This window comes from Sebastes umbrosus, chromosome 6 (genome assembly GCF_015220745.1).
Source record: "Sebastes umbrosus isolate fSebUmb1 chromosome 6, fSebUmb1.pri, whole genome shotgun sequence".
In the NCBI taxonomy this organism is placed as follows: domain Eukaryota; kingdom Metazoa; phylum Chordata; class Actinopteri; order Perciformes; family Sebastidae; genus Sebastes; species Sebastes umbrosus.
Window position 1 is genome coordinate 5,230,484 of NC_051274.1, and position 24,028 is coordinate 5,254,511.

At 41.1% G+C, this 24,028-nt stretch overlaps 1 protein-coding gene across 1 annotated transcript in view; it reads right to left on the bottom strand.

The window, feature by feature from the left end:
• The window catches only part of dennd2c (DENN/MADD domain containing 2C), a 28,687-nt gene extending 5,156 nt beyond the window's left edge, over nt 1–23,531 (bottom strand). The window contains exons 1-15 of the mRNA XM_037772056.1: nt 23,232–23,531; nt 19,212–20,300; nt 16,886–17,010; nt 13,980–14,062; nt 13,640–13,798; nt 11,298–11,376; nt 10,985–11,029; nt 8,587–8,777; nt 8,037–8,146; nt 6,553–6,622; nt 5,832–5,909; nt 5,306–5,446; nt 3,765–3,913; nt 2,155–2,332; nt 1,185–1,226 (exon numbers count right to left, since the gene is read on the bottom strand). Of these exons, the coding sequence (XP_037627984.1) occupies nt 1,185–1,226; nt 2,155–2,332; nt 3,765–3,913; nt 5,306–5,446; nt 5,832–5,909; nt 6,553–6,622; nt 8,037–8,146; nt 8,587–8,777; nt 10,985–11,029; nt 11,298–11,376; nt 13,640–13,798; nt 13,980–14,062; nt 16,886–17,010; nt 19,212–20,098 (2,337 nt within the window). The 5' untranslated portion in view covers nt 20,099–20,300; nt 23,232–23,531. The remainder of the gene's footprint in view (nt 1–1,184; nt 1,227–2,154; nt 2,333–3,764; nt 3,914–5,305; nt 5,447–5,831; nt 5,910–6,552; nt 6,623–8,036; nt 8,147–8,586; nt 8,778–10,984; nt 11,030–11,297; nt 11,377–13,639; nt 13,799–13,979; nt 14,063–16,885; nt 17,011–19,211; nt 20,301–23,231) is intronic.
• Nucleotides 23,532–24,028: the final 497 nt, after the last annotated feature.

The following is a 24,028-nucleotide window of genomic DNA, read 5'->3' on the forward strand; positions in this document are numbered from 1 at the left end:
CATACTAGCTTGTTGCGCAGGAGTCTAAATAACGCTCCAAACTTACACTAAATTTTGGTGAGGAAAAACTGGCATGGCCATTTTCAAAGGGGTCCCTTGACCTCTGACCTCAGGATATGTGAATGTAAATGGGTTCTATGGGTACCAACGAGTCTCCCCTTTTACAAACATGCCCACTTTATGATAATCACATGCAGTTTGGGGCAAGTCATAGTCAAGTCAGCACACTGACACACTGACAGCTGTTGTTGTCTGTTGGGCTGCAGTTTGCCATGTTATGATTTGAGCATATTTTTTATGCTAAATGCAGTACCTGTGAGGGTTTCTGGACAATATTTGTCATTGTTTTGTGTTGTTAATTGATTTCCAATAATAAATATATACCTATATTTGCACAAAGTAAGCATATTAGAGTATTGTTGATAAGAGTATTAAATACTTGACAAATCCCCCGTTAAGGAACATTTTGAACAGATAAAAAATGTGGAAATTAATTTGCGATTAATCGCGATTAACTATTTTAATCGATTGACAGCCCTAATATAAACACAACCAAACAAAAAAAACACATTTGTCATTAAAGGAGCAGTGTGTTGTATTTCGGGGGATCTATTAGCAGAAAGGTAATATAATATTCATAACTATCTTTTCTTTAGCGTATAATAACCTGAAAATAAGTATTGTTGTGTTTTTGTTAGCGTAGAATGAGCCCTTCATATCTACATAGGGAGTGGGTCCTCTTCACGGAGTCAGCCATGTCGCACCGCCACGTTTCTACAGTAAGTTTGGACAAACCAAACACTGGCTTTTTACATTACCTGAAGGCCACTGTAGTTATGTATGTTTAGGAAGGGAGGGGTGAGCGGAGGGCTATTCAATCTGCAACCTCACCACTAGATGCCACTGAATCCTACACACTCGTCCATAAATTGAATAGACGGACAAATCTGCAGCTCTGAATCTGCTGCAAAACCGCCTTCATGTTCGCGTCATGACATGGATTGCGGTCTGGGCTTGCATTCTATATAGTTTCATCTCTGCAGCGCTTGTGGGTGTGACAGAATTTTCTATCTGTCACCCTTAAAACATTCTGCATGTAAACAAGGGACAAGTGTAGGCAAAGCCATCTTTCCCCACTGGGACCACACCTATCACTCCCTTTATAAGCTGCTATGTGTACACACCTGAACGACAAACTTGTCTGCACACAGATCCACTATGAGCACCTGGGAAGACAGCGAGAAGAGAGAATGACAGTTAGACACTGCAAGAGTTCACGGTTTCGCAACAAGGTGGGGTGAGCCTGAGCAACAGTCTCCTGAGGGTGTTTCTCCACTACTATTCACACGCAGAGGAAGCTACTGTGGAGCCCTCACTGGTTCTGTTCTGATTCATTCACATTATGCAGTAAATATACACTCAGTGGCCACTTTATTAGGTACACCTGTACAATCTAATGCAATCCAGTACAACCGTTCTGCTATTAATTCTGCTTTTACGATGCTTCTAATGTTCTTTTTATTGACACCGTCATAGCACGTTAGCATTGATGACATAGTTAGTGGTGGCATTTTATTGGACTGCATTATATTCAGAGGCCTTTGTAATATAGAGCTGAAACGATTAATCAATTAGAGTCAACTAATTAATCGCCAGCTATTTTGATAATTGGTTTGAGTAATTTTTAAGAAAGAAATTCTCTGATTCCAGCTTTTTAAATGTGAATATTTTCTGGTTTCTTTACTCCTCTATGACGGTAAACTAAATATCTTTGAGTTGTGGACAAAAAAAGACATTTGAGGACATCATCTTTTTAGACCAAAAAACTCATCGATGAATCGAAAAAATAATCAAAACATTAATCGACAATGAAAATAATCATTAGTTATCATTATCATATCATATCATTACTTAAACTATGACCTCAATAATAAATTGAATTCACACATTTCTGACCAATGAGCTTCTTGCCATGTTATGGCAGGGCTGTTAATAATGGATGGATTGTATTAGATTGTACAGGCGTACCTAATAAAGTGGCCACAGAGTGTACAGCCAAAAGATGGCAGTAAAACCTCTATACAGACTGACCGGTCTATTTAAACAGCAAATTGGACAATGCTTTGAAAACATTTTAACAGAACTCTGACCGACCTCCTCGATGGGCAGTTCCAGCAGCGGTGGCAGGCACGGTGACAGCACCCCAATGAGGAATGGGGTGGGGGAGCAGCTGATGTCCAGCATGCTGGCCGGTAGCACAGGTATAAAGGTATGCTGCCAGGTGAAGGGGTACAGCAGCGCCAGCACTGCATGGCTACACCGAGACAACACACTGCGGTGAACAGCAGAGAGAAAAGATTACAACACTATTCAGTTCTCACGCAGATCATATGACACAGAGACATCAATCATAGCTCCTTGAATGTAGCGTGGGCACACTAATACAAGTCTTTACCAGCACATTTTCAAAGTTACCAACTGTAAGAGCTTTCAGCAGTACTTGTGTATCAAAGAGTTCTCCCAAAATTCAACTGATGTATGCTAATACTCTTAGTGCGGTAGCTACTACTACTACTACTAGTTCTAGATAACACTCCTTGTCCCTGTAGATACTGCTGTTATTATACTAATAATATTATAATTATTATTATTATTATTATAATTATAATTAATATACAGCAACTCTGAATCCATTTTTTTATAACTTTAAACATCATCATCATCTACATTTAATAGATGTTAATAAATCCAATCAACGGCTAGATAATTATATTTCTAATAACAAGAGGCTGTCAATCGGTTAAAATATTTAATCACGATTAATCGCATGATTGTCCATAATTAATCCTGATTAATCACAAATGAATTACACATTTTTCAGGTCAGAGGTCATGGGACCCCTTTGAAAATGGCCATGCCAGTTTTTCCTCGACAAAATTTGGCGTAGGTTTGGAGCGTTATTTATCCTCCTTCGCAACAAGCTAGTATGACATGGTTGGTACCAATGGATTCCTTACATTTTTTAGTTTCATATGATACCAGTATCTTCCCAAGTTGCAAGCTACGTTAATGCATTAAAAAAATTAGTGGCGTTAAAACGCGTCAACTTTGACAGCCCTGTTAATAACCCTTTTAGTCCGTTTTAGACCACTCTGTAGCACCGACACTACCTTAACATGCTGCTGACGCCATCACAACATTCACATAATTCTCAATCTAACCACAGCGTTTACCATTGCTGATATTGGCAGGTTGATACTGGCTTGTTTTCAGTGTCATTATGTATGTTGGCAGATATGCGAAAAGGAATTGCAGTACATTCTTTTCTTGTAGCCTGCATTTGTATGTATGTATGACAGTTTACGTCATACAATAAATAAAAACATTTAAAGTTTATTATTCAACTGAGAAATGTCCTGCTGAGTAATAACCAGCTTGGGATGGGTCAGGACCTGTTATTGTTGTGGCTCTGGAGAGCCCACTGAGACACTGCAGGTGATACTCGGCTGTACAAATAAACCTGACTTGACTTGCAGTTGAGACTCTGCCAAAGCTCAGCATTGAGGCCAAGGTACATAAATGACATTGGCGCTGTGCCTGTGTGATGTAATGTAGCGCAAACAAAAGGAGGACACATCAAGGGGGGAGGGGGAGAATTTTCAAATTGCCGATGTCATTATTTTTGAATTTCTACTGTATGTCATCCTTAGACATATACCGACGGTTAAGTGTCCCTGCAGTGTTTTGTGTTACCACACCAGTACCTGAGTTTGTCAGCGATGAAGATTACCCTCCTCTCAAGCAAAAGGGAGGCAAACACCTGCAGGAGATTCCCGACACTGAGACACTCCAGCAGACTGTCAAAGTCCACGTGCTCCAGTCTGGAGTCCACTGGTCGACACAAAGTCAGGACCTAAAGTAAAGCAATGAGAGCACATGGAGCCAGGCTAAGTGTAAATGCAGTGGTAGAACTTGTAGCTGTTTACATTAGCTGTTCCACTCTGACTGTTGGGTGAGTGCCTGAAAGCTGTATGTTAAGCAGAAACAGACTCTTTAGGTGCATCCAGGTGGAGGATGGAGTTTAGAACCACAGAAGTATGAACATAAGTTGGCTTCTTAAAGAGATAGTTCAGGTGTTTAGAAGCGGGGTTGTATGAGGTACTTATCCATAGTCGGTGTATTACCTAGGGATGCACCGATACCGATACCGGATCGGATATCGGGCCGACACTAACTCAAATAGCTGGATCGGATATCGGTGACAATGGGGTAGATCTACTCAATTCAGATCTATGTTTGTATACGTCATACATTATAAACTGGAATTTGAATTCCTGTTTTTTCCTGTGTTGCTGCATTAAAAAGGTCTACACTAATTTCTGTTCATTTTGAAGATTTTTTACCAAGCTGCTGGTGTACGATTTATTATTTTAATAATAATGTATAACAATTATTTGGTAAATGGACTGCGTTTATATAGCGCTTTTCTAGTCTTCCGACCACTCAAAGCGCTTCACACTACATGTCAGCATTCACCCATTCACACACACATTCATACACTGATGGCAGGAGGCTGCTATACAAGGTGCCAACCTGCCCATCAGGTTCTAATCTAAATACTCATTCACACACTGATGGCATGGCCTTCAGGAGCAATTTGGGGTTAAGTATCTTGTTCAAGGACACTTCGACATGTGAACCGGAGGAGCCGGGGATCGAACCACCGACCTTCCGATTGGTGGACGACCTCTTTTTTGCTTTATATCTATGTATTTATTTGTTACATTTTGTTTTGTAATGTTAAAGATAGGGTCGACGATGTTTGAAAGCTAGCATAATTTGAAAGTAGCATCGCCTCAGGAGCACCGCTGCATCGTAACTACTTCATAGACACAGAGCGGAGAGAGGACATCAAGTCAACAACCGTCTGTTTCTCCAAGCTGGGGGCGTGCCGACTGTCATCTGCTGAAGGTAATACACTGACTATGGATAAGTACCTCATACAACACCCACTTCAAAACACCCAAACTATCCCTTTAAGAGCCACCTAACTGCTGAAAGAGAACAAAGCAGTGATTTTGCCGCATTTCCTCTGAGTTTTGGAAACAGTAATGACTAAATTGATTATTGTTGACTGTTATTATATATAGCTGTCCCGACATGAACCCTTCAAAGCTGAAAAATAGCTATCCCCATTGTTTACTCAGATAACCTCCCATTCTGAGTCAGTCTGAGTGTGCAGGAAGGCGTGGTTAGAGGGAACAAAACTACTAATTAACATTTCCTCTTTTGGTTTCAGGGTTACCTCATTCCCGGAGCCCGGGAGGAAGCTCTTCACTGTGACTGTGCGTCCGGGGGCTGGAAAAGGGGCCTCCATCACGCTTCGCATAAAAGGGCTCACCAGCGGTGGGGAAATCTCCCTGCGTCTCTCCACCTCCTCTAAAATCTGGACAGACAGAGACAGACGAATCACTTTGTGTGCTGAAAGAACAATTTTTGATTAAAGTCTAAACAATAGAACAGAGCCAAAGTTTTCCTCCTGGCCAGATTCACACTTGCTGTTTGTAAATTTCACTCGGCCAACTGGAAAATGGGTGTGACGGACACACAGCTACATGCATACAATTTATTTTTTGAAAAACACACCCAGGGATTTGATCAGGATTATCTTCTAGAGAAGCCTCATTCCATCCTAATACATACAAGGAGTTTCAGGGCAGCAGCTTTCACACACTTCAAGAGGATTCCCGCTGAACCAGCTCCTTTCATCTCCCTACAAAGGTGTCTATCGGCAAACACAAGGGAGCACATGCATTGTATAGTTGCCTCACCTTTGCAAAGAGGTTGAAACAGCCCAGTTTGCTGACAATACAGTGCACCTCGGGAAGCCTCTTTCCTTTTCCAATGGGCTTAAAGACAAATACAGTTTCATATGTCATAAAGCAGGTAACAACAGAGAGAACTATGCCAAAAAAAAACATCAAATATTAACATTTAACTATATAAAGTACAATCAGATTCTCATCAAGAGCTTATTTTTCCCTTTTGATGTGTTTAATAGTACTTTCAACTTTGTAGATTGGAAGAGAAAGAGTCTAAAGTCTAAACTTTTATGATCATACAGTGAGCTTATCTACCAATAAAACTCTTCATGTTATCTTTGGTCTAACTGTCTACACTAAAGATAGAATAGACACATCAGAACACAGTTAAAGAGAGCTTAACAAGACAACCACAAACACAATAGAAAAGGCAGATACACCACATAATGTCAACCTTAAAAAGTGTCTTTTGAAAAGTGTCTTAAAAAGACCTAAAAGCAGCTCTCCTGGTGAGGCAAAAGAAAGGGGAAAACGATGAAATTCTTCTTGCTCTCTGTCATGGATTCAGAAGTGGTTTATGGTCTGTTATTCACATATACTGATTCACATCTCCTCAGAGATGTTGAGTAAGCATGTGGCGGGCTGCCATGTCATCACACACACACACACACAAACACATAAGTGCTCGAGTCAATGACTCAGATGCAAATGTTGACACATCCAAACTCACCAAGATCTTACGGCAGTAACAAAACCAGCGGCTGCCGTCCTCTCCGGTCAGGACGAAGGAGAAGGTCTCACTGTGAACAAGACATAGACACAGGAGATGATACTCAAATGACTTCAGTTGACTTATTACTGCCTAATAAACATATAAACATCATTGTGCAAACGTCCTTGAACAAAAGCTGAAATAAAGAGATTGAAAAATATCTTTAGGGAATTACTTCATTAAAAAAGCAAAACAAAGAAACAGACATCAAAACAATGTGGTTGATTAATGTCAGGACTGTTAAAGTTGCAGTAGGCAAGTTGGAGCAAATATAATTAAAAAAAGTTATTTTTATAAAACGGTCACTATATCCTGACAGTAGTACATGAGACAGGTAATCTGAAAAAAAATCATGTTCCTCTGAGTCCTCTGGTACTCCTAATGGCATTTGCAAGATTTCACAGACCGGAGGAAAACAACCAATCGGAGTCGAGCTGGAGCCTTTCCATCTGAGCAACTGTCAATCACTCGCAAACTCAGATCAAACGGTCAAACATTTTACAGCTAAACAGTACACTACAAGATGTTTCTGAAAACATTTTATGCGAGAAATAGGCATTAGAGTAACAGAATATTAATTAATATTTGATCAGCGCTGCCTAGTTTGACTGTTTGATCGGAGTTCGTGAGTGATTGACAGCTGCCTACGTTGAATGAGCAGCCAATAGGAACGCTCTCTCTCTGAAATGACCTGTGATTGGCCAACGTCTCCCATCACAGGAGATTTTTTAAAGCCTGAAAACAGAGCCATGAGGAGGTGCAGAAGTCTAGTTTTCTCTCAGAACTTGAATTACAATATGCTGAAAGGTTATTATGGATTTTTTGCCCAATGATGCCAAAAATATTCTGCCTACTGCCGCTTTAACTCTATGGAGATATAAAGGCAGAGCGTCTAGAAACTAGGTAAATGGACAGTGTGTCTTTTGTTTTTTTTGCACTACAACAGATGAGTGTTTTTAAGACAGGGAGGCAGTGGAAAATGAGCTCATAACCCACATTACAACATAAACCATATCCGGTTATAAAAAAAAAGTAAAGAATGCCCAATGCACCTCAGTACTTCAACAGAGATTTAATTAGATCAGTTGAAATTTTAATTATCCCTCTAGGGAATTTGAGTTGTTGCAGCAGCAATTTATGGGTTACAGCTGAGGATATGAAGAGGAAAAGAGGAAACGGGAGGTATTAAACATAATACAACTGATAATTACGGTGTAATTAGCTAAATACTATACAGGAAAGAAAAGTTAAGACAACGTTTATTAGAGCACATGAAAGGTGTGTGTACCATAATAAACAAAAGAAAATACTGACATAATGGAAAAGATGAAAAAAAGAATACAGTAGTTACCATTATGCCATTGTCATAGCCTTTGGGATGCAGTTACTTCTGTATACATCTAGCATGCTATTAACGATATTACTGTAGAGCATGTGCTGACCTTGGCATGTGTGCAGAGGGCTTCCAGTCGTGTGAGTCCGGGAAGCAGAACTTAGGAATGACCCTCAGCTGATCCTCCGCCTCTTTGGACAGCCGGGATGACTTCTCAAACTGAAACAGAGGGACTCCAGTTACAGCAGCGCTTCTCAAAATCACTTCCTTAAACTGGTTCCAGAGGGACCCAGGTGACATCAGTTGGTCATTTAATTGCATTAGAATATAATTTAATCTTAATTAAGTATGAGATATTTAGAATTTATTACGCAAGGTTTACTTGTCTCGAGTATTTTTACATAACCACTTGTTCTAAATCAACACAAAACAATTACTTTCTTCCCATATAGGTATAGGTATAGGAAATCCCCCTTGAAATGAACATCTTCACTTAAAATAGGAATCATCTTCCTTTCATTTTGCCAAACAAGATTATATTTTGGACATGAAATTAGCCCAGAATGTCATTCAGTTAAAGCACTGTGATCAAATTACAGTTCTGTCGTTTGCCTAGAAGAGGGGTTATGATAAGGGTTATGTTAAAAGGTCCTTCTGACCAGTTTGGGGAACTGCTGCGTGATTTCAGGGGAGTAGGTGTTTCCCAGGGAGCCTTTTCTCAGCGACACCACCACAAAGATTTGGAAAAGCTGCTGCTTCTGCTGCTGCAGCTGGATCAGGTCTCTCTCCAGGGTGCGGTAGCCTGGCCGACGTTTCAGTGTAGACTGGATGTAAACTGATCTCCTGGAGTCTGTTGGACACCACACAATGAGACGATATGGTAAATGCTTGTCCCGGGACACATCCAATCCAGCACACTGGGGCAATAGGAGGCGTTTTAAATATCAATTTACAGTATAATGGGGAAGTTAACTCTGATTACACAGTTTCCAAAACAATTGTCATGGATAACTGGTAGTCTGTGTCTTACAGCAGTATTTTCTCAAAGTTAAAGCAACATTTTTAAAGCCTCTTGGCTTTAAGAACGGCAATGTCGGTCAGTCGACCACTCTGGTCCAGACCAATACATCTTCAATTTCAATTTCAATTTATTTTTATGTGGCGTCAAATCATAACAGAAGTAATCTCGAGACACTTTTCATAAAGAGCAGGTCTAGACCATACTCTATAATTTAGAGACCAAACAAGAGATCACCCATGAGCATGCATTGTTATGCGACAATGGCAAGGAAAACTCCCCTTTAGCAGGTAGAAACCTTGGGCAGAACCCAGCGAATTGACAATCTTGACAATATTGTATCACGACCCGGCTCAAAGGAAGGACAAAATATGGAGACTACACATGACTCTTTAAAGTAGAGAGTTTAATGGTGCTAAAAATGGGATTGGGAGCATTTCTATTGCCTCTCAACGGCTCTCAACATGGCGACGACAAGTCGGCGGCTCGCAGCCAACGGTGCTAACAGTGCAAACAACGGCAAGAGTGCTGACAGACATAACAGTGTTAACCTGAGGGGGAACCGGAGGGTGGGTGCTATGCTTCTGCGACAACGCCATTGGTCAGGACTGTAACCGCTGTATGAGCTAGCCAGTGGGGCATGCTCACATGCACTGAAAACACGTGCGGCCGGCCCGGCGATGTCAACAAAGCAAGGAGAAGCTCGGATTACAACACACACAAAAGGGAGAGCGACTTCATTATCTGCTCAGGTAGACCTTACTCCTCTATAGCTTTACATAGTAAGTAGTTGTTTCCTGCTATATTAATGCTCTGAATATCAAATTTAGCACCTTTAAGGACGCTAAATTAAGCGTCCAGTCCGTTCATCAGTAATGTGTGTAGTGTGTGGATGTGTGAACATGTATACTGTAGGTGTAAGAACACAACCAACCAAAGTCCAACCAAACCAAATAACTTAGAGAGGAGAGAGACTGACTGCTCAGACACCCATATACTGTATATGGCTGAGCAGTCACACCAACCCAGGTGTAAGCCATCACTTCCATTGAGCAACTCCCCAGAGCTGGGAATTGGTCTTGAGGCCTAAGGGTCATCACAATGTATTAGATGGATTTACAATAAAATCTGGTACAGACAGATGTTCCCAGAGGATGTAATGTAATAACTCCAACAAGTAGCTCGCTAGAAACAAGTAGCTCACTACCCGTTTCTGAGTGGCTCGCTAAAGGGTCAAAGAATACGTGCACAAATTTGATAACACAGATCCACTTAGTAAACCTGTTTAAATTTGATCTAATCTTTCCGGCTGGTAGCATTCTACAAACAGAGAAGGTAAAGCAGTTGAAAACGACACTTAAAAGACAACAGTCTCTGTTACCCAAACTGATGAAGAAGGCCAACGCAGTAACAGAGGCTTCGTTTAGTGATGCACATCCTAACCAAACACAAAAAGCCTTTCGCCTATGGCGGGATTGTGATAGAGACCATGTATGCGGTGGCTGAAACGTTAAATGTCTGCCATTGGCGATGTACAATTTGGTGCTCTGGCTTGCTCACAGCCACTTTTATATTGTCAAATTAGCTCTCAGAGGGAAAAAGGTTGGAGAACCCCTGCTCTACAGCCATCACCGGGTCAAAGTTTCATTCTGTCCAACACTTTGGTTACCAAATACCTTCCAAACTAGCTGTACTGTAATATACTTATTGCTTATTAGGAAATGTTAGCATACTCACACGCTAAAAGATGGTGAATCTGGCAAGTATTTCCTAGTAAACACAAGTATGTTGCTGGCATTTAGACCAAAGCACCCTTTGTGCCCAAGTACAGCCTCACAATAGCTGCTAGCATGGCTGAAGACTATAAAACAGAAAAAATGCAGATGCTGTAATGCAAACGATGCAGTCATGTGTTTATACTTCGGGAGTGTCGATAATAAAAAAACTGACTGACAGATAGTAAGCTGTTCTAAACCTGAACCTGAAAACCAGATATACCATAAAGGGACATTACAGACATATTAACTCTATGCTGATACCTGTGGTGTTGTCCTCGGCGTCGCTCTCCGTCCCACTGGTCTCCTCTGTTGATATGAATTAGAGGATAGAGAGAGAGAGATTAGGGAGAAGCAGAGGAATGAAAAAGACTTGAGAGAAGCCATAATCAGATGCAGACAGTCATCCTCTGTTTCATAATCAGCGGCCTCGCCTGCTGCAGCTGGTCTTGTGTGTACCATCAAAAGCTGGGTATTTCCACCAAGAGGCTCGACTTAATCTTGTTGAAGTGTTGATGTGAGTGACATTTGGGCCTCTGTGACAGTCTATGTGTGTGTGTGTGTGTGTTTGTTTTACCTCGCAGTGAGAGTCCCTGGTTCTTTATTCTCTTCCTCCCTCGCTTGTCGTCAAAGATGGTCTCAATCTTGTTGACGTACTGTGTAGGAAAACACACAAAGGTACTTGTCAGCCCCATAATTTCACAGCCATTATAGAATCATGATTACAGGGAATCATGGTATAACAGCCACTAAGTACATAATTATATTATAGATTTTCTGCATTTTTTGATCCTTACATTCCTGCATTCTTCTGTTGATGCCCTGCAAGAACACAGTTGAGTATTTGGTAGTGGACTCAAGTCAGCTAAGGCCCTGCATTGATACACAGCCTCAACACACAAACAGGAAGCTGAAGCTTATCTCTGAGAGGACACACAACACACTGCCAGTTGAGGAGACAAACTTGTTTGACAGTGTAGGGAAAGTAAGTAAAAAGCCCCTACTAAGATAATGGTACCATTGTTGAGCAGAAAAATACATAATGAGGTGTTATCATGTCTGTGCCCATTTTCATCGTTTTAACATATTTTTCAAAGATGTGATCTAAAAGATTTCAAAGACAGTATAGGGCTGTCAAAGTTAACGTGATAATAACGCGTTAATGTAAATTTGTTTTAATACCAGTCATTTCTTTAACGCATTAACGCAACCTGCGATATTTTGGTTGTAGCGGGCTCACTGTTGGAGGCTAAATAACGCTCCAAACTTAAATTTTGGTGAGGAAAAACTGGCATGGCAAATTTCAAAGGGATCCCTTGACCTCTGACCTCAAGATATGTGAATGTAAATGGGTTCTATGGATACCCACGAGTCTCCCCTTTACAGACATGCCCACTTTATGATAATCACATGCAGTTTGGGGCAAGTCATAGTCAAGTCAGCACACTGACACACTGACAGCTGTTGTTGCCTGTTGGGCTGCAGTTTGCCATGTTATGATTTGAGCATATTTTTCATGCTGAATGCAGTACCTGTGAGGGTTTCTGGACAATATCTGTCATTGTTTTGTGTTGTCAATTGATTTCCAATAATAAATATATACATACATTTGCATAAAACAAGCACATTTGCCCTCTGCCATGTTGATAAGAGTATTCAATACTTGAGAAATCTCCCTTTAAGGTGCATTTTGAACAGATAAAAAAAACGAGATTAATTTGCGATTAATCACGATTAACTATGGACAATCATGCGATTAAATATTTTATTCGACTGACAGCCCTAGTGATTTGGTTAAAGAGACAGTTCAGAGATACAGTAGTTTTGGGAAATTTTACTGTTTTTCCAATATTTCGAAACTAATAAAAGCCGAAGGACAGACCTTTTTTTATATATTTGCTGTTGCCTGAAGTTATGTCAAACAACAATATTAGACTATCTTGGTTCAATTGTTGAGAGTCTATGCGATCAAATAACATAATCATGATCCCATAGGCATCCAGGAATTGAGCGAAATTAAGCACGTAAAGCTGCTACGATTAATCCATTAAATCAAATTAATTCGCCAACTATTTTGATAATCGATTAATCAGTTTGAGAATTCTTTTAAGAAAAAAAAAGTCTAAATTCTCTGACTCCAGCTCCTTAAATGTGAATATTTCCAGGTTTCTTTCCTCCTCTATGACAGTAAACTGAATATCTTAAGTTGTTGACAAAACAAGGAATTTGAGGAAGTCATCTTGGGCTTTGTGAAACACTGATCGACATTTTTCACCATTTACTGACATTTTATAGACCAAACAACTCATGGATTAATCGAGAAAATAATCAACATATTGAACGACAATGAAAATAATCGTTAGTTGCAGCCATATAAGCAAGTAAAGTACGGTCTGAGGAGAGGCCCCCAGTGTCAGTCTTTGAAAACCCCTGCTCTAAACTAGTTGTTATTTGAAAGTTATTTCATGGAAAAGAAACAGGTCAACGAAGACATCTTGTTAAAATGCCGTCCGACAATAACCTTGATTGGCATTTGTCAAATCTGCTGATACACACGGAACAAGTGTAATGTGGGTCATGTTAATACCTCTGTCTAATTACTGTACCTTATTATTACTGTACCTTATCGTTAAAGCTCTCCCATGTCAGCGTCCTTCCAAATGCCATGAGACGTATTTTCGAATTAAATATGAAATGTTATGTCCGAAATTCCCTTGAAGCATTCATATACGTCGCTCTACCACTATCTCTTTCTTTCAGTGTCCTCTCCTTCCTGCTCAACAAGTCACGCCCGCTCCTGCTCTGCTCAACGTGACACGTGATTCACCATTCCACAGAGTACATACTTTGTTTTGTAGGGCAATATAAAAAAACAAAACATCTAGGTCAATCAAACTAAAGACAGAATCCTTCATTTACCTGAGGCGTCCTCTGGATTTTTTGAGTGCTTGCGCGCCGGGGTGTCGCTGGTTTGGGAGTATCGGCAAGACTTGTGGATTTAGATGCTGTAGTCGTTTGGAACCTCTTCCTTTCCACTTTGCTAGCGTAGTCTTGCAACGCTTGGGGTTTAGGAGGCAGCTGGAAGACAAGAAGTGTCGAGTTAAAACTCAGTTTTAGGTAATAACATGGTATCAAACCACAATATCTCCTCCCTTACAATCTCAGATTAAGCAGGGCCCATTTGATACACCCATTAACAGCTAATGAAAGATACTGCTGTAGCGTGAAAATTAGGCATAAATGGTACATCCTCCATTACCTTTGGGCGGCGAGGCCTTGCAATAGGGAGACACATGGGAGATAGCTTGACATCCTCATAGGGGCTATCTCTGGTCACTTCACCTGGAGGAGGACAGAGTGATGGGAAAGATAAGACAGGCTGACAGAAGTTTCACCACATCGTACTCATCTTGCTTTCAAGAAGATACTTTGTATAAAAGCAAATGAATGTTAATTCCTAATCATTTACATGGCTACTTAAATGAATAAGGATACAGAAAGGGCTGTGACTAACGATTATTTTCACTATCAAAAGGGTTCCTACACATTTTCCATTTCAAAATTCCATACTTTTCCAGATTCAAATTCCCAGACTTCTCTGTAAATTTTTCAGACCATATTTGACTTTGTGACTTTGTGACTTTGTGACTCGGGGTGCAAAGGAGGCTGTGACACGACTACAGTGCTTCGGTTCTTTACATCCACCTCTCTTTTCCCATTTTTAATTGTAAACCACCCAGACTTTGTAGCTGCGATTGTCAAGCCAGCTCCTCAGAAAACTTGCATTTATTCATTCACAGTTTTTGTGGTATAAAGAGAGTCTGATGATGCTGAAGACCTTCAAGACACTTCATAGTGGATGACACCTCCACAGTTTGTATAAGCACGTCGTCACTGCACTGAATCAAACCAAGACTGGCCAGGCAAGCTGAGGTGAGCTGGAACACTAGTCACAGTTCATCACGTTCACGATGTAAATGACTGAGCCGATCAGATTTCAACCAAAATGAGGATCAGTCCAAATTAGGAGGGGCCGCTGGATGGACCAGTTTGACAGGCAGCGTTCAGCTCTGTGCTGTCTGCCTCCTGTTTTTTGGTTACTTTTATTATTATTATTTTGCTCATAATGAAAAGTTGGCCGACATTTCGACGCCAAAGTGCTGCCTTCTGAAATTGCCTAGTTTGCCTATATGGACGCGCCGGCCCTGGCTGTGACGTACAGCTGTAGAGGCAGCTCTGCGTAGGAGTGTGCGTTCTGTCGCACAACATAGACTACTTCTTGCCTCGCTTTTGACGTCATCAAGCTCGCTCTGGCCCGCGCTCTCTCACACAGTAGTAAACATTTAAGCTGCACTGGCTGCTCCAAACGCCATGAAAAACACTCTGCTGCTTGTATGATCAATTTATATTTTATTTATTTATTTTTGTTATATTTTTATATTTATACTTTTTATAATCTTTTTTTAATGAATATTATATTTAAAAAAACAGAATAGGGGCAATAGTCTGGAAAGAGAAATGTTTTTCCATACTCTCGTTTCTTTTTTCCATACTTATCCAGACCTGGAAATTACTAAAATCAAATTCCTTACTTTTCCATACTGCGTAGGAACCCTTTATCAATCAATTATCAATTAGTTAATTATTTTCTTGATTAATCGATATATATGTCCAAAAAATATGAACATATTAAAGGGACTGTTTGTAACTTTTTAAACATATAAATGTACCGGGTCGGGACACATGCGCGCTCGTATATGCGCACTCCGCGCGCTCGCGCGTGGCTGAAGTCCCCGCTCCTCTGCCTGCTTGCCTTCACTATCACACCGCGCGCGTTCTCGCTGTCTCGCTCCACCCCTAGACGTGAACGCATGCTCACTCCACACTGCAGAAGAGTTAGTTTAGCTCTGAGAATATCTAGTGAATGTACAGTGGACGTTTGTGCAGAAATAACTGCTGCAGCTCCTCCAGACCATCAGAGGTCTCCCGTGTCTTGTGAATTGATGGGGCTCCGCAGCGAGTAAAGTTATCGTCTCTGACCGGGTGCCGGTGTCTCCCTGCGGGCGCAGTCGGGAGACGATAACGTTTCTCTTCCTGCTTCAGCCCCGGTACCGACCCGCTTTTCCTGCTTCGAAAAGCCAACACTAGGATCAGCATTGATTCATGGAGAGACCTTCGTCTGGTCAGCTAACATTACTGCCAAGCAGCTGAAATATAGAGTGATATTGTGGTTTTAGCTGACGTGTGTCGCCTCACTGTTTTGAGCGATGCTCGTTCATGTCTATTTAGAGCGAGTAAGCGCGAGCCTGACGCTGACTTTCGTTGACTTAACGGCCACAGGTGTCGCTGTTAACAAGCAATTCTGAAAGTTACAAATAGTCCCTTTAAAAGACGCCATGTATAATTTTGCAGCGACCAAGGTGATGTACTAAAATTACTTGTTTTATTCCACCCACAGTCCAAACCCTAAAGATATTCACTTTAATATCAGATATAACAAAGAAAAGCACATGTGAGAAGCTGTAACTAGATATTTTTGGGCATTTTTGCTTGAAAAATGACTAAAACAATTAATTGATTATCAAAATAGTTTGGCAGTTGCCCATTCATTTTCTGTGGACCAACTAATCGTTGCACCTCTGGATACTTTTCACTTCACTGCAATACCACCATGTATCTAATTTCTACCATTGGAGGTTACTTAAACTGCAACAGTTGATGCAGAAGTCTAAAAAGCAATGTTTTTTTACTAGCTGTCCTGATTCATTACAAATGTCACAATATTCCACAAACTGTAAGATCTGTGGGAAACCAGGAGCAGGAAACAGGCGCCTTTTGTAGTCATTTTTCCCAAATATATTTAATGATTTTTCCTGATTAGTTCACTGGTCCCTGTACAGCATCACTCTTTAACAGGCTCCGTTATGGTAATATAAGAAGTTCTAATTGGGGCATCGGAACTGTAAATTCCACCAATGAAAGGCCCCCAACGGTCTTTATGACTTCCTGTCTTTGTCTCTTTATAAACACAAAAATAGTGCTAAGTTAAGTGGTTTAAAATACATGACAGCCAGACAGTCAGTGTAATGATCAAAAGCTCCAGACGTTCATTCACAATCAGCTCCCCGATGTCTCGGTTTATGTGACACAAGGAGTTCCACTTACAAACGATGTCCTCGTAAATATTGTCGTCAGAGTAGGCATGGTAAAGGGATGAGTGTCTATCCTGGCCTCCCGGCGTGCCTGGCTTCGCCGTCAGCCGCGCCGCATCCTCGTACTCGAAGGACTTCCTGTGGCGGGTAGAGAAGGGAAGGGAAGACAGTGAAAAAGAGGAGCCTGGCTGCTGTCCTAAAGATAGCCACCATACTACTGTTCACTCTATTGTCTTATGTTTAGTCAGCATCCCACCACTAAATTCCTGATGTTGATATCAAACACAGCTAGACAGAGAGAGTGTGATAAACTGTCATAAAAGGAAATGACTGAGCGTAAAAGTTAAACAAGGAAAAAGACTATGACAGGAATTAGACAGAGATAGCAGTTGGCAACATGACAATGTCAGCTGTCATAATAAAAATTAGATCACAACTTTCCTCTACTGAAAACTTAAAAAATAAAGATATAGCTGTTAAAGCTGATTTACTATCGAGTGCAGTTCAGTGCAAGTTTTATATGGTTCCATTTTGTTTTTACATGTACTTGATTTTAGGTGCTTTTGTAATGCACACAAGTGTTGAAACAGAGACCGTTGCATGAGTCATGGTTCAGTGTAATGGAAGAGCTAGCCACATGGAGGGATTTCATAACGCATAGGAATGAATGACAGCTAATGGCTTCCTCTCAAGTTGGTAAACAAGGAGCCCTGTAGAACTGGGCTAACTGTGTGTACTGTGCAGATATGGCAGAAAGACTGGAGGTGAGACACAAGTTATTGACATAAACTAAACAATAAACATTTGTATAATGACAACAATGTACCACAATTAGGGTTTTTCATCATTAGGTGTAGTGTTGCCAGATTGGGCTACTTCTTATTTAATTGGGTGGATAAAAATCATTTCATGCTGTGATTATTTGGCCAACTATTATTACTATATAGGGAGTTTCCCCAATTTAAAGGTTATATTCCAATTAGGGCAATTTTTAGGTTGTAGCAGGCTCAGTTTTAAAGCTAGGGTGAAGATACTGGCATCATATGAAACTAGAAAAACCTAAGGAATCATACTAGCTTGTCGTGAAGGAGGCTAAATAACACTCCACAATTATGCTCAATTTTGGCGAGGAAAACAAAGACTTTCAAAGGGGTCCCTTGACCTCTGACCTCAAGATATGTGAATGTAAATGGGTTCTATGGGTACCCACAAGTCTCCCCTTTACAGACATGCCCACTTTATGATAATCACATGCAGTTTGGGGCAAGTCATAGTCAAGTCAGCACACTGACACACTGACAGCTGTTGTTGCCTGTTGGGCTGCAGTTTGTCATGTTATGATTTGAGCATATTTGTTATGCTAAATGCAGTACCTGTGAGGGTTTCTGGACAATATTTGTCATTGTTTGGTGTTGTTAATTGATTTTCAATGATAAATATATACATACATTCGCATAAAGCAAGCATATTTGCCCACTCCCACGTTGATAAAGAGTATTAAATACTTAACAAATCTCCCTTCAAAGTCCTTTTTGAACAGATAAAAAAATGTGTGATTAATTTGCGATTAATCGCGATTAGCTATGGACAATCATGTGATTAATCGTGATTAAATATTTTAATCAATTGACAGCCCTAATTCCAATAAACCGTCCCCTACTCTTCATGAGTAGTATGATTAACGGAGTTCAATGACTGATAACTGATGAGCAACAAAAAACAAAAGTCAATTCACCTTATTACTTCTAGGCTGACTTTTTGTTCCATCCAAATTATTATCTTAATTATATCTTTGCATTTTATTATTATATTCTTTCAACAACTCCTGGACAGTGTTTAGATGATAATGACGGACAACACCAGGACATGACAGACAGTTACAGAGAACCTAATAAGTCCTGATCTAAATGTACACATGGGTTACAAGTTGTGTTTTGTTTTGCTTAGCCTTCATTTAATGAGAGACAGCGAGTGTGAGACGCTGTGTGTTCGTGCCTGTAGATAATGACCCTGGACCCGTGGCCGCTGAGGAACTAGGCCACATCCAGACAATAGAGAACAATGCTGCCAGATATCATATGACATCACACCTCGGACCCCAGCCAACAATTAGACTCAGTATCCTCCAAAAAACTGTTGATATTCAATAAGATCTCTGTTTTAGCCAGAGTCTAAAGCTGAATATTTAATATGCATTTGTGAATTTCCTTATTCTATCAGCAGAAGCTGTTCTCTTCAAAAACATGATTCAGATCCACTGCAAGAAATTCCACCCCCTTTCAATTTTTTTGAAAGTTTTCAAGAGTTATTTGTGCTCTGCTTTTAGTGCATTGGCTCACCTGTTCTTTTTATGCCTTGAAAGCCCATTAGTCTTTGCTACAGGACATGGAGGAGGTGGGAAGCTCGGTGGGTGGGCCACCCTTCTACTCCTCCCATTGGAGTGGTTGCTATGAGGTGATCTGCTGTCCCGTCGCACGGCGTGCCCCGTGATGTTGTTGTTGGCTCCCTGATACTGGAATGTCCGCAGAGGTTTGGGAGGAGGCTGAGCTTCACCTGAAGACTCCCTTCCTTTCTCCCACAGCAGCCTGTCCCCCTCCAGCTTACGCCAGAAACCCCGGGAAGTGTAGAAGTTTCCAGCGGGCATGTTGTCATCTTGGTAATCGGTTGACAGAGGTAGAAGTTTAGAAACTACTTCAACATCCAAGATACGATCCGTTTTTTGGTCGCCGTTGGCGGTGAAGATTGGTTTACCTGTAGAGTTAGCTTCCCCTTTGGGAGACGCAAACATTTGTGTTGCAAGTGGTTTATTTCCTGGGGTTGTGGTTGAAAATTCCGTGGAACATTTCTGCAGAGGTTCTGACTTCCTACCAACCACACCATGCCCAGCTTGTGCCGGGGATTCCCGATAATCTAAGTCCAAACTCTTAGATTGTGAGTAGATAGGTTTTGTGTGAAGCCCCCCTCTCGACCCGTCGCTGGAACGTCCGTTGCAGCCCAGGACATCTCCAGACAGAGTTCGGGATACGGTCGGAGGATGCTCCTTCACCCCGGCATCCTGGCTGCGACCTTCCCACTGAGAGATCTTCTCCCTGATGGTGCTGATGCCCTGCTCGTGAGAAGGGGGCCTCCCTGACTGGCGGCCCTGCCGAGCCACAGTGACCCCTTTCTGCAGGCGATCAACTTCACCACCCCCTCGCCTGCCCTGCTCCAGCCTCAGAGCCAGCATGTTGAGAGGGGGCAAACGAATGCATCGGGGATTTCCTCACAAAGACGGACAGGCAAAAGCCACGTAATCTGTTGTCAATTAATCCAGAAACGATGAGTAAAAGCAGGGGGCGCCACGAGGTTTATGACTGTAACTGATTCCTTTGTGCGTCTTATTGTGCTAGCAGAGTGTCATTTCCTCCTTGTCTCCTCTTGTAAACAACCTAAAGAGAAGACAAGACACAAAGATTACTCATCAATCACTGTACTTGAAAACAAGTCCAGACAGCACACGGCAGGGTCAAAGGGATACTGAGGCAGCACAGGTAGGACACAGTTACATTTGAAAGAGCGCACATCAGAAGCAGTCTACTACAACTTGAAGGAAGGGACAAAAAGAAGGTCAGGAAGGATGGGCTCCTGTCAAGGTCGGTATCCAAAAATAAATGCAGTAAGAGAATAAGGAAAGACAGTGACAGGAACAAGGTTCCCGCAGATTTCTGCTGCTGCTGTGTGTCTTGAACTGCCCCTACACCCTCCTCTAGCCCCAGGGGAATTCTGTCTTCTCTGTAGCTGTCGTTCTTAACCACATAGCTGGCAAAATACAAAATGCCAATGATACAGCAAAGCATTAAATCTATTCTTGCAAAGCTGTGTTTCAGATGAGTGGGAAAATTGCACATTTTATGTGATTTCAAAGAGCTTTAGAGGCAAGAAAACACATGATTCTCAGAGCCAGAGACAATTAAGTGAATGATGGAAAACGCTTTAACCACACCTTTCTACGCAGTGAAATAAAACCTCCTCAAATGCTTTAGCTATTTATCAGACGCAAGATCAAAAACATACAGGACGATAGACCCGGATTAACTGATGGCTCTGTGCTATGGTTAGAATATGTATGGTATAGAGCTATGATCTGTGATCTTGATCCGTCTCACCAGATGCTATCAAACACTGAGTCTTGATGTAAAGTTCTGCAGCGGCATCCCCCCCGACTCATAATCCCTGAGTCGACATCAATGCGGTCACTGTACACTCTTGTACTGCAGCTCCTGGCTTGCTGGAACCAAACCATTTGGACACGTTGCACATTAGGACCGAGGGCTGAGAGAAATGTGGAGAAGGGGAGACATGGTAAAATTCCACTGCACAGCTCATGATCATAATAACTCTATGAGCTGCATTCCTGCAGAGCTGTACGAGAAGGGGGTCGGGGGAATAAATTGAACCAGAGACAGTCGGTCAGTCAGTTTTGCAAGTGATGCCTTTGTTCGGGTTTGACCTAAATCAAACGTACGTGTGTGCGGGCTGGAATGCTGCCTCGATCATTGCCAGACCACGCGATGACAATGCGACTCGCAAACTGACCCACTTGCATTATTTGTCTGTGTGCGGTATGTTGTACAGGAAGGCATGAGTTGCACTTCCTGAGCTGCAGGAAGAAGGATCAGCCGACTGTCCATAATTATGGTGCGGGGAAATTTGCACCCAGTTGAAACCACTGGTTTGAGCTATGTTTGGATCATCTATATTCAAACCATCTGATGGTAATCAAACATTGTCTTTGAATCACAGTAAATCCAGAAATATACCAGCGGTTACAGTAACATTTACCAACAGGTCTAAAGTTGTCAGTTCCTCCTTTCTCATGGCGTACAGATAAAGTCAAATGTTATTGCCAGTGAGGCACACTATAAGGTGCTGTGATATCAAGTGACAGAGCCAGAGGGTCAAAATGAACTTCACTGACATTTATTAGGCTGTCAACTCTGCAGAATGTATATTCCTGTGAAACTCAGTGACTCATCAACGTAGAAACCAGACAGGGGACCAATGAAGCTGAAGTACCCCGTCATCCCTTCACAGCTAAATCAAACCTAATTGCACCTTCAAAACCACCACAAAACGCCCTCCCGAAGCAGGACGGCATGACACAACATGTTGTAGGTGAGGTGTTGTACGACTGTGGTTCACCATGTAGAGTGACAGTTGAAGCTATAATAAAAGAAAAATGTGGGTTTGCCCAAGTGCCAGCATAAAAGGACACATCAAGATTAAGTGCCTGAAAAATGACTGATCCATCACCAGCCACAGTTTGTGAGCATCCAAACATTCATTTTGACAGCACAGGTGAGAGAGTGATAGACCACTTTATCAACACAAGTTTGATCATTTGTGTTTAAAATGTCTTCAAATTTTCCCATAAACTCAGACCAAGACAGCTTTGATATCAAAAAATTTACAAAAATGTTGTGTCATCAAACTGAAGAGTTTTAGCACAGAATTAAAAGTAAAATTGACCCTTTTCGTCTGACGGGATTAGTGGAATAAACATATCAGATGCTTTCAGTTAGTCAGTTATTCATTAACTCAACTGCTTTTCCTAAATTTGACAACACCTGCAGAAGATTTCCATATAGTAGCTGTACTTTCTGCAATGACCTTAGCCAACTCTGCAGCATGAATTAGTTTAATTCCCGGTATTGCTGTTTAACATATATAAATAATCATAAAATGGCAATAGATGCAGGAGGAGAAACAAAGTGCCCTTGTTCTGTTATGGAGAAAACATATCGCCAGACTCCATTCAAAACTATAGACATTTTAAAAGTTCTTCTTTATTGTAAAGCCTCGTTTGATATAAATGAAACTCAATCGCTCCCCTGACTCATTAACATCTACTCTTTAATTCGGCCGTAACAAAAAAACAAATAACAATAAGTAAGTAAAGTTATCTAACTAGTTTACACTGCTCACTAGTCGCCTCTTACCAGCAGGTTAAACTACTCCAGCTGTCTGTTGGAGGATACAGGATATACGTTTTCGTTAACTCTGAATATGTTTAATGCACTAAAAAGCACATTTTAAACTATTATAAGCATGCCGAATTAAACAATAGGACTAATTGATACAGAAAAATATTTGATACGTACATTTAGTATTAAATATAACTACTAACTATTAAATATACTTAAAATACTTATTTTTATGGTCAGCAACTGGTAATGTTGAGCTGATTACTGAATGCAGCTAAATACTCGCGTTAACTTAACGGAGGAGGAGAAAGACACTAACAAGACACTAATTAGATCAATACTAGTTACCATAACACCACATGGGAATATGCATAATCTATATGTCTCATCACTTACCTCTAGTAGTTTAAAATGATGAGCAAAACTCATGTTCTTCCCTCATTTTCCTCTCGATAAGATGAAACAAATAAAACCCGAGTCGTCTCGCATCGTTCACACCGGTAGAGGTTAGCAGTGTGAATGAGTCCACAGCCAGTTATTGATCACTTATTAGATCAAATGGACTTTTATGAAGCGTTGAGCATGTCCGCTGTACTAATAACTACACACAACAACAAAGAAAGTGTCCATTGACTAGAGAGAAGTAGAGCAGAGCACTCCTCGCCCTCCTACTCACACTAGCTGATGTCAAGCCAACCAGGAGATGTGTGACTTCCGTTTAAAACCTCCAAAATAAAATCTTTTGTGTTGTTTCTATTTTTTTATAATTTGATAAGATACTTTCAGTGTTATTTTGTTAGGGAATTTAAAGGCAACTGTATTTTTATTAAAGTGGCAGTAGGCAGTATATTTTTGACATCATTGGGCAAAAATTCCTTAATAACCTTTCAGCATATTGTAATTCAAGTGTTCTGAGAGAAAACTACACTTCTGCACCTCCTCTTGGCTCTGTTTTCAGGCTTTAAAAAATCTAGCCGGTGACGGAAATCTTTGACCAATCACAGGTCATTTCAGAGAGAGAGAGAGAGAGCGTTCCTATTGGCTGTGCTCCGGCTGGTGGGCGGTGCTTGGTATTTCCTGAACAGATCTCAACATGGCTGCCGGTTCACAAACTTTCTCATTTTACAGCTAAACAGTACACTACAAAATGTTCCTGAAAACATTTGAGGCGAGACATGGGCATTACAGTAAAA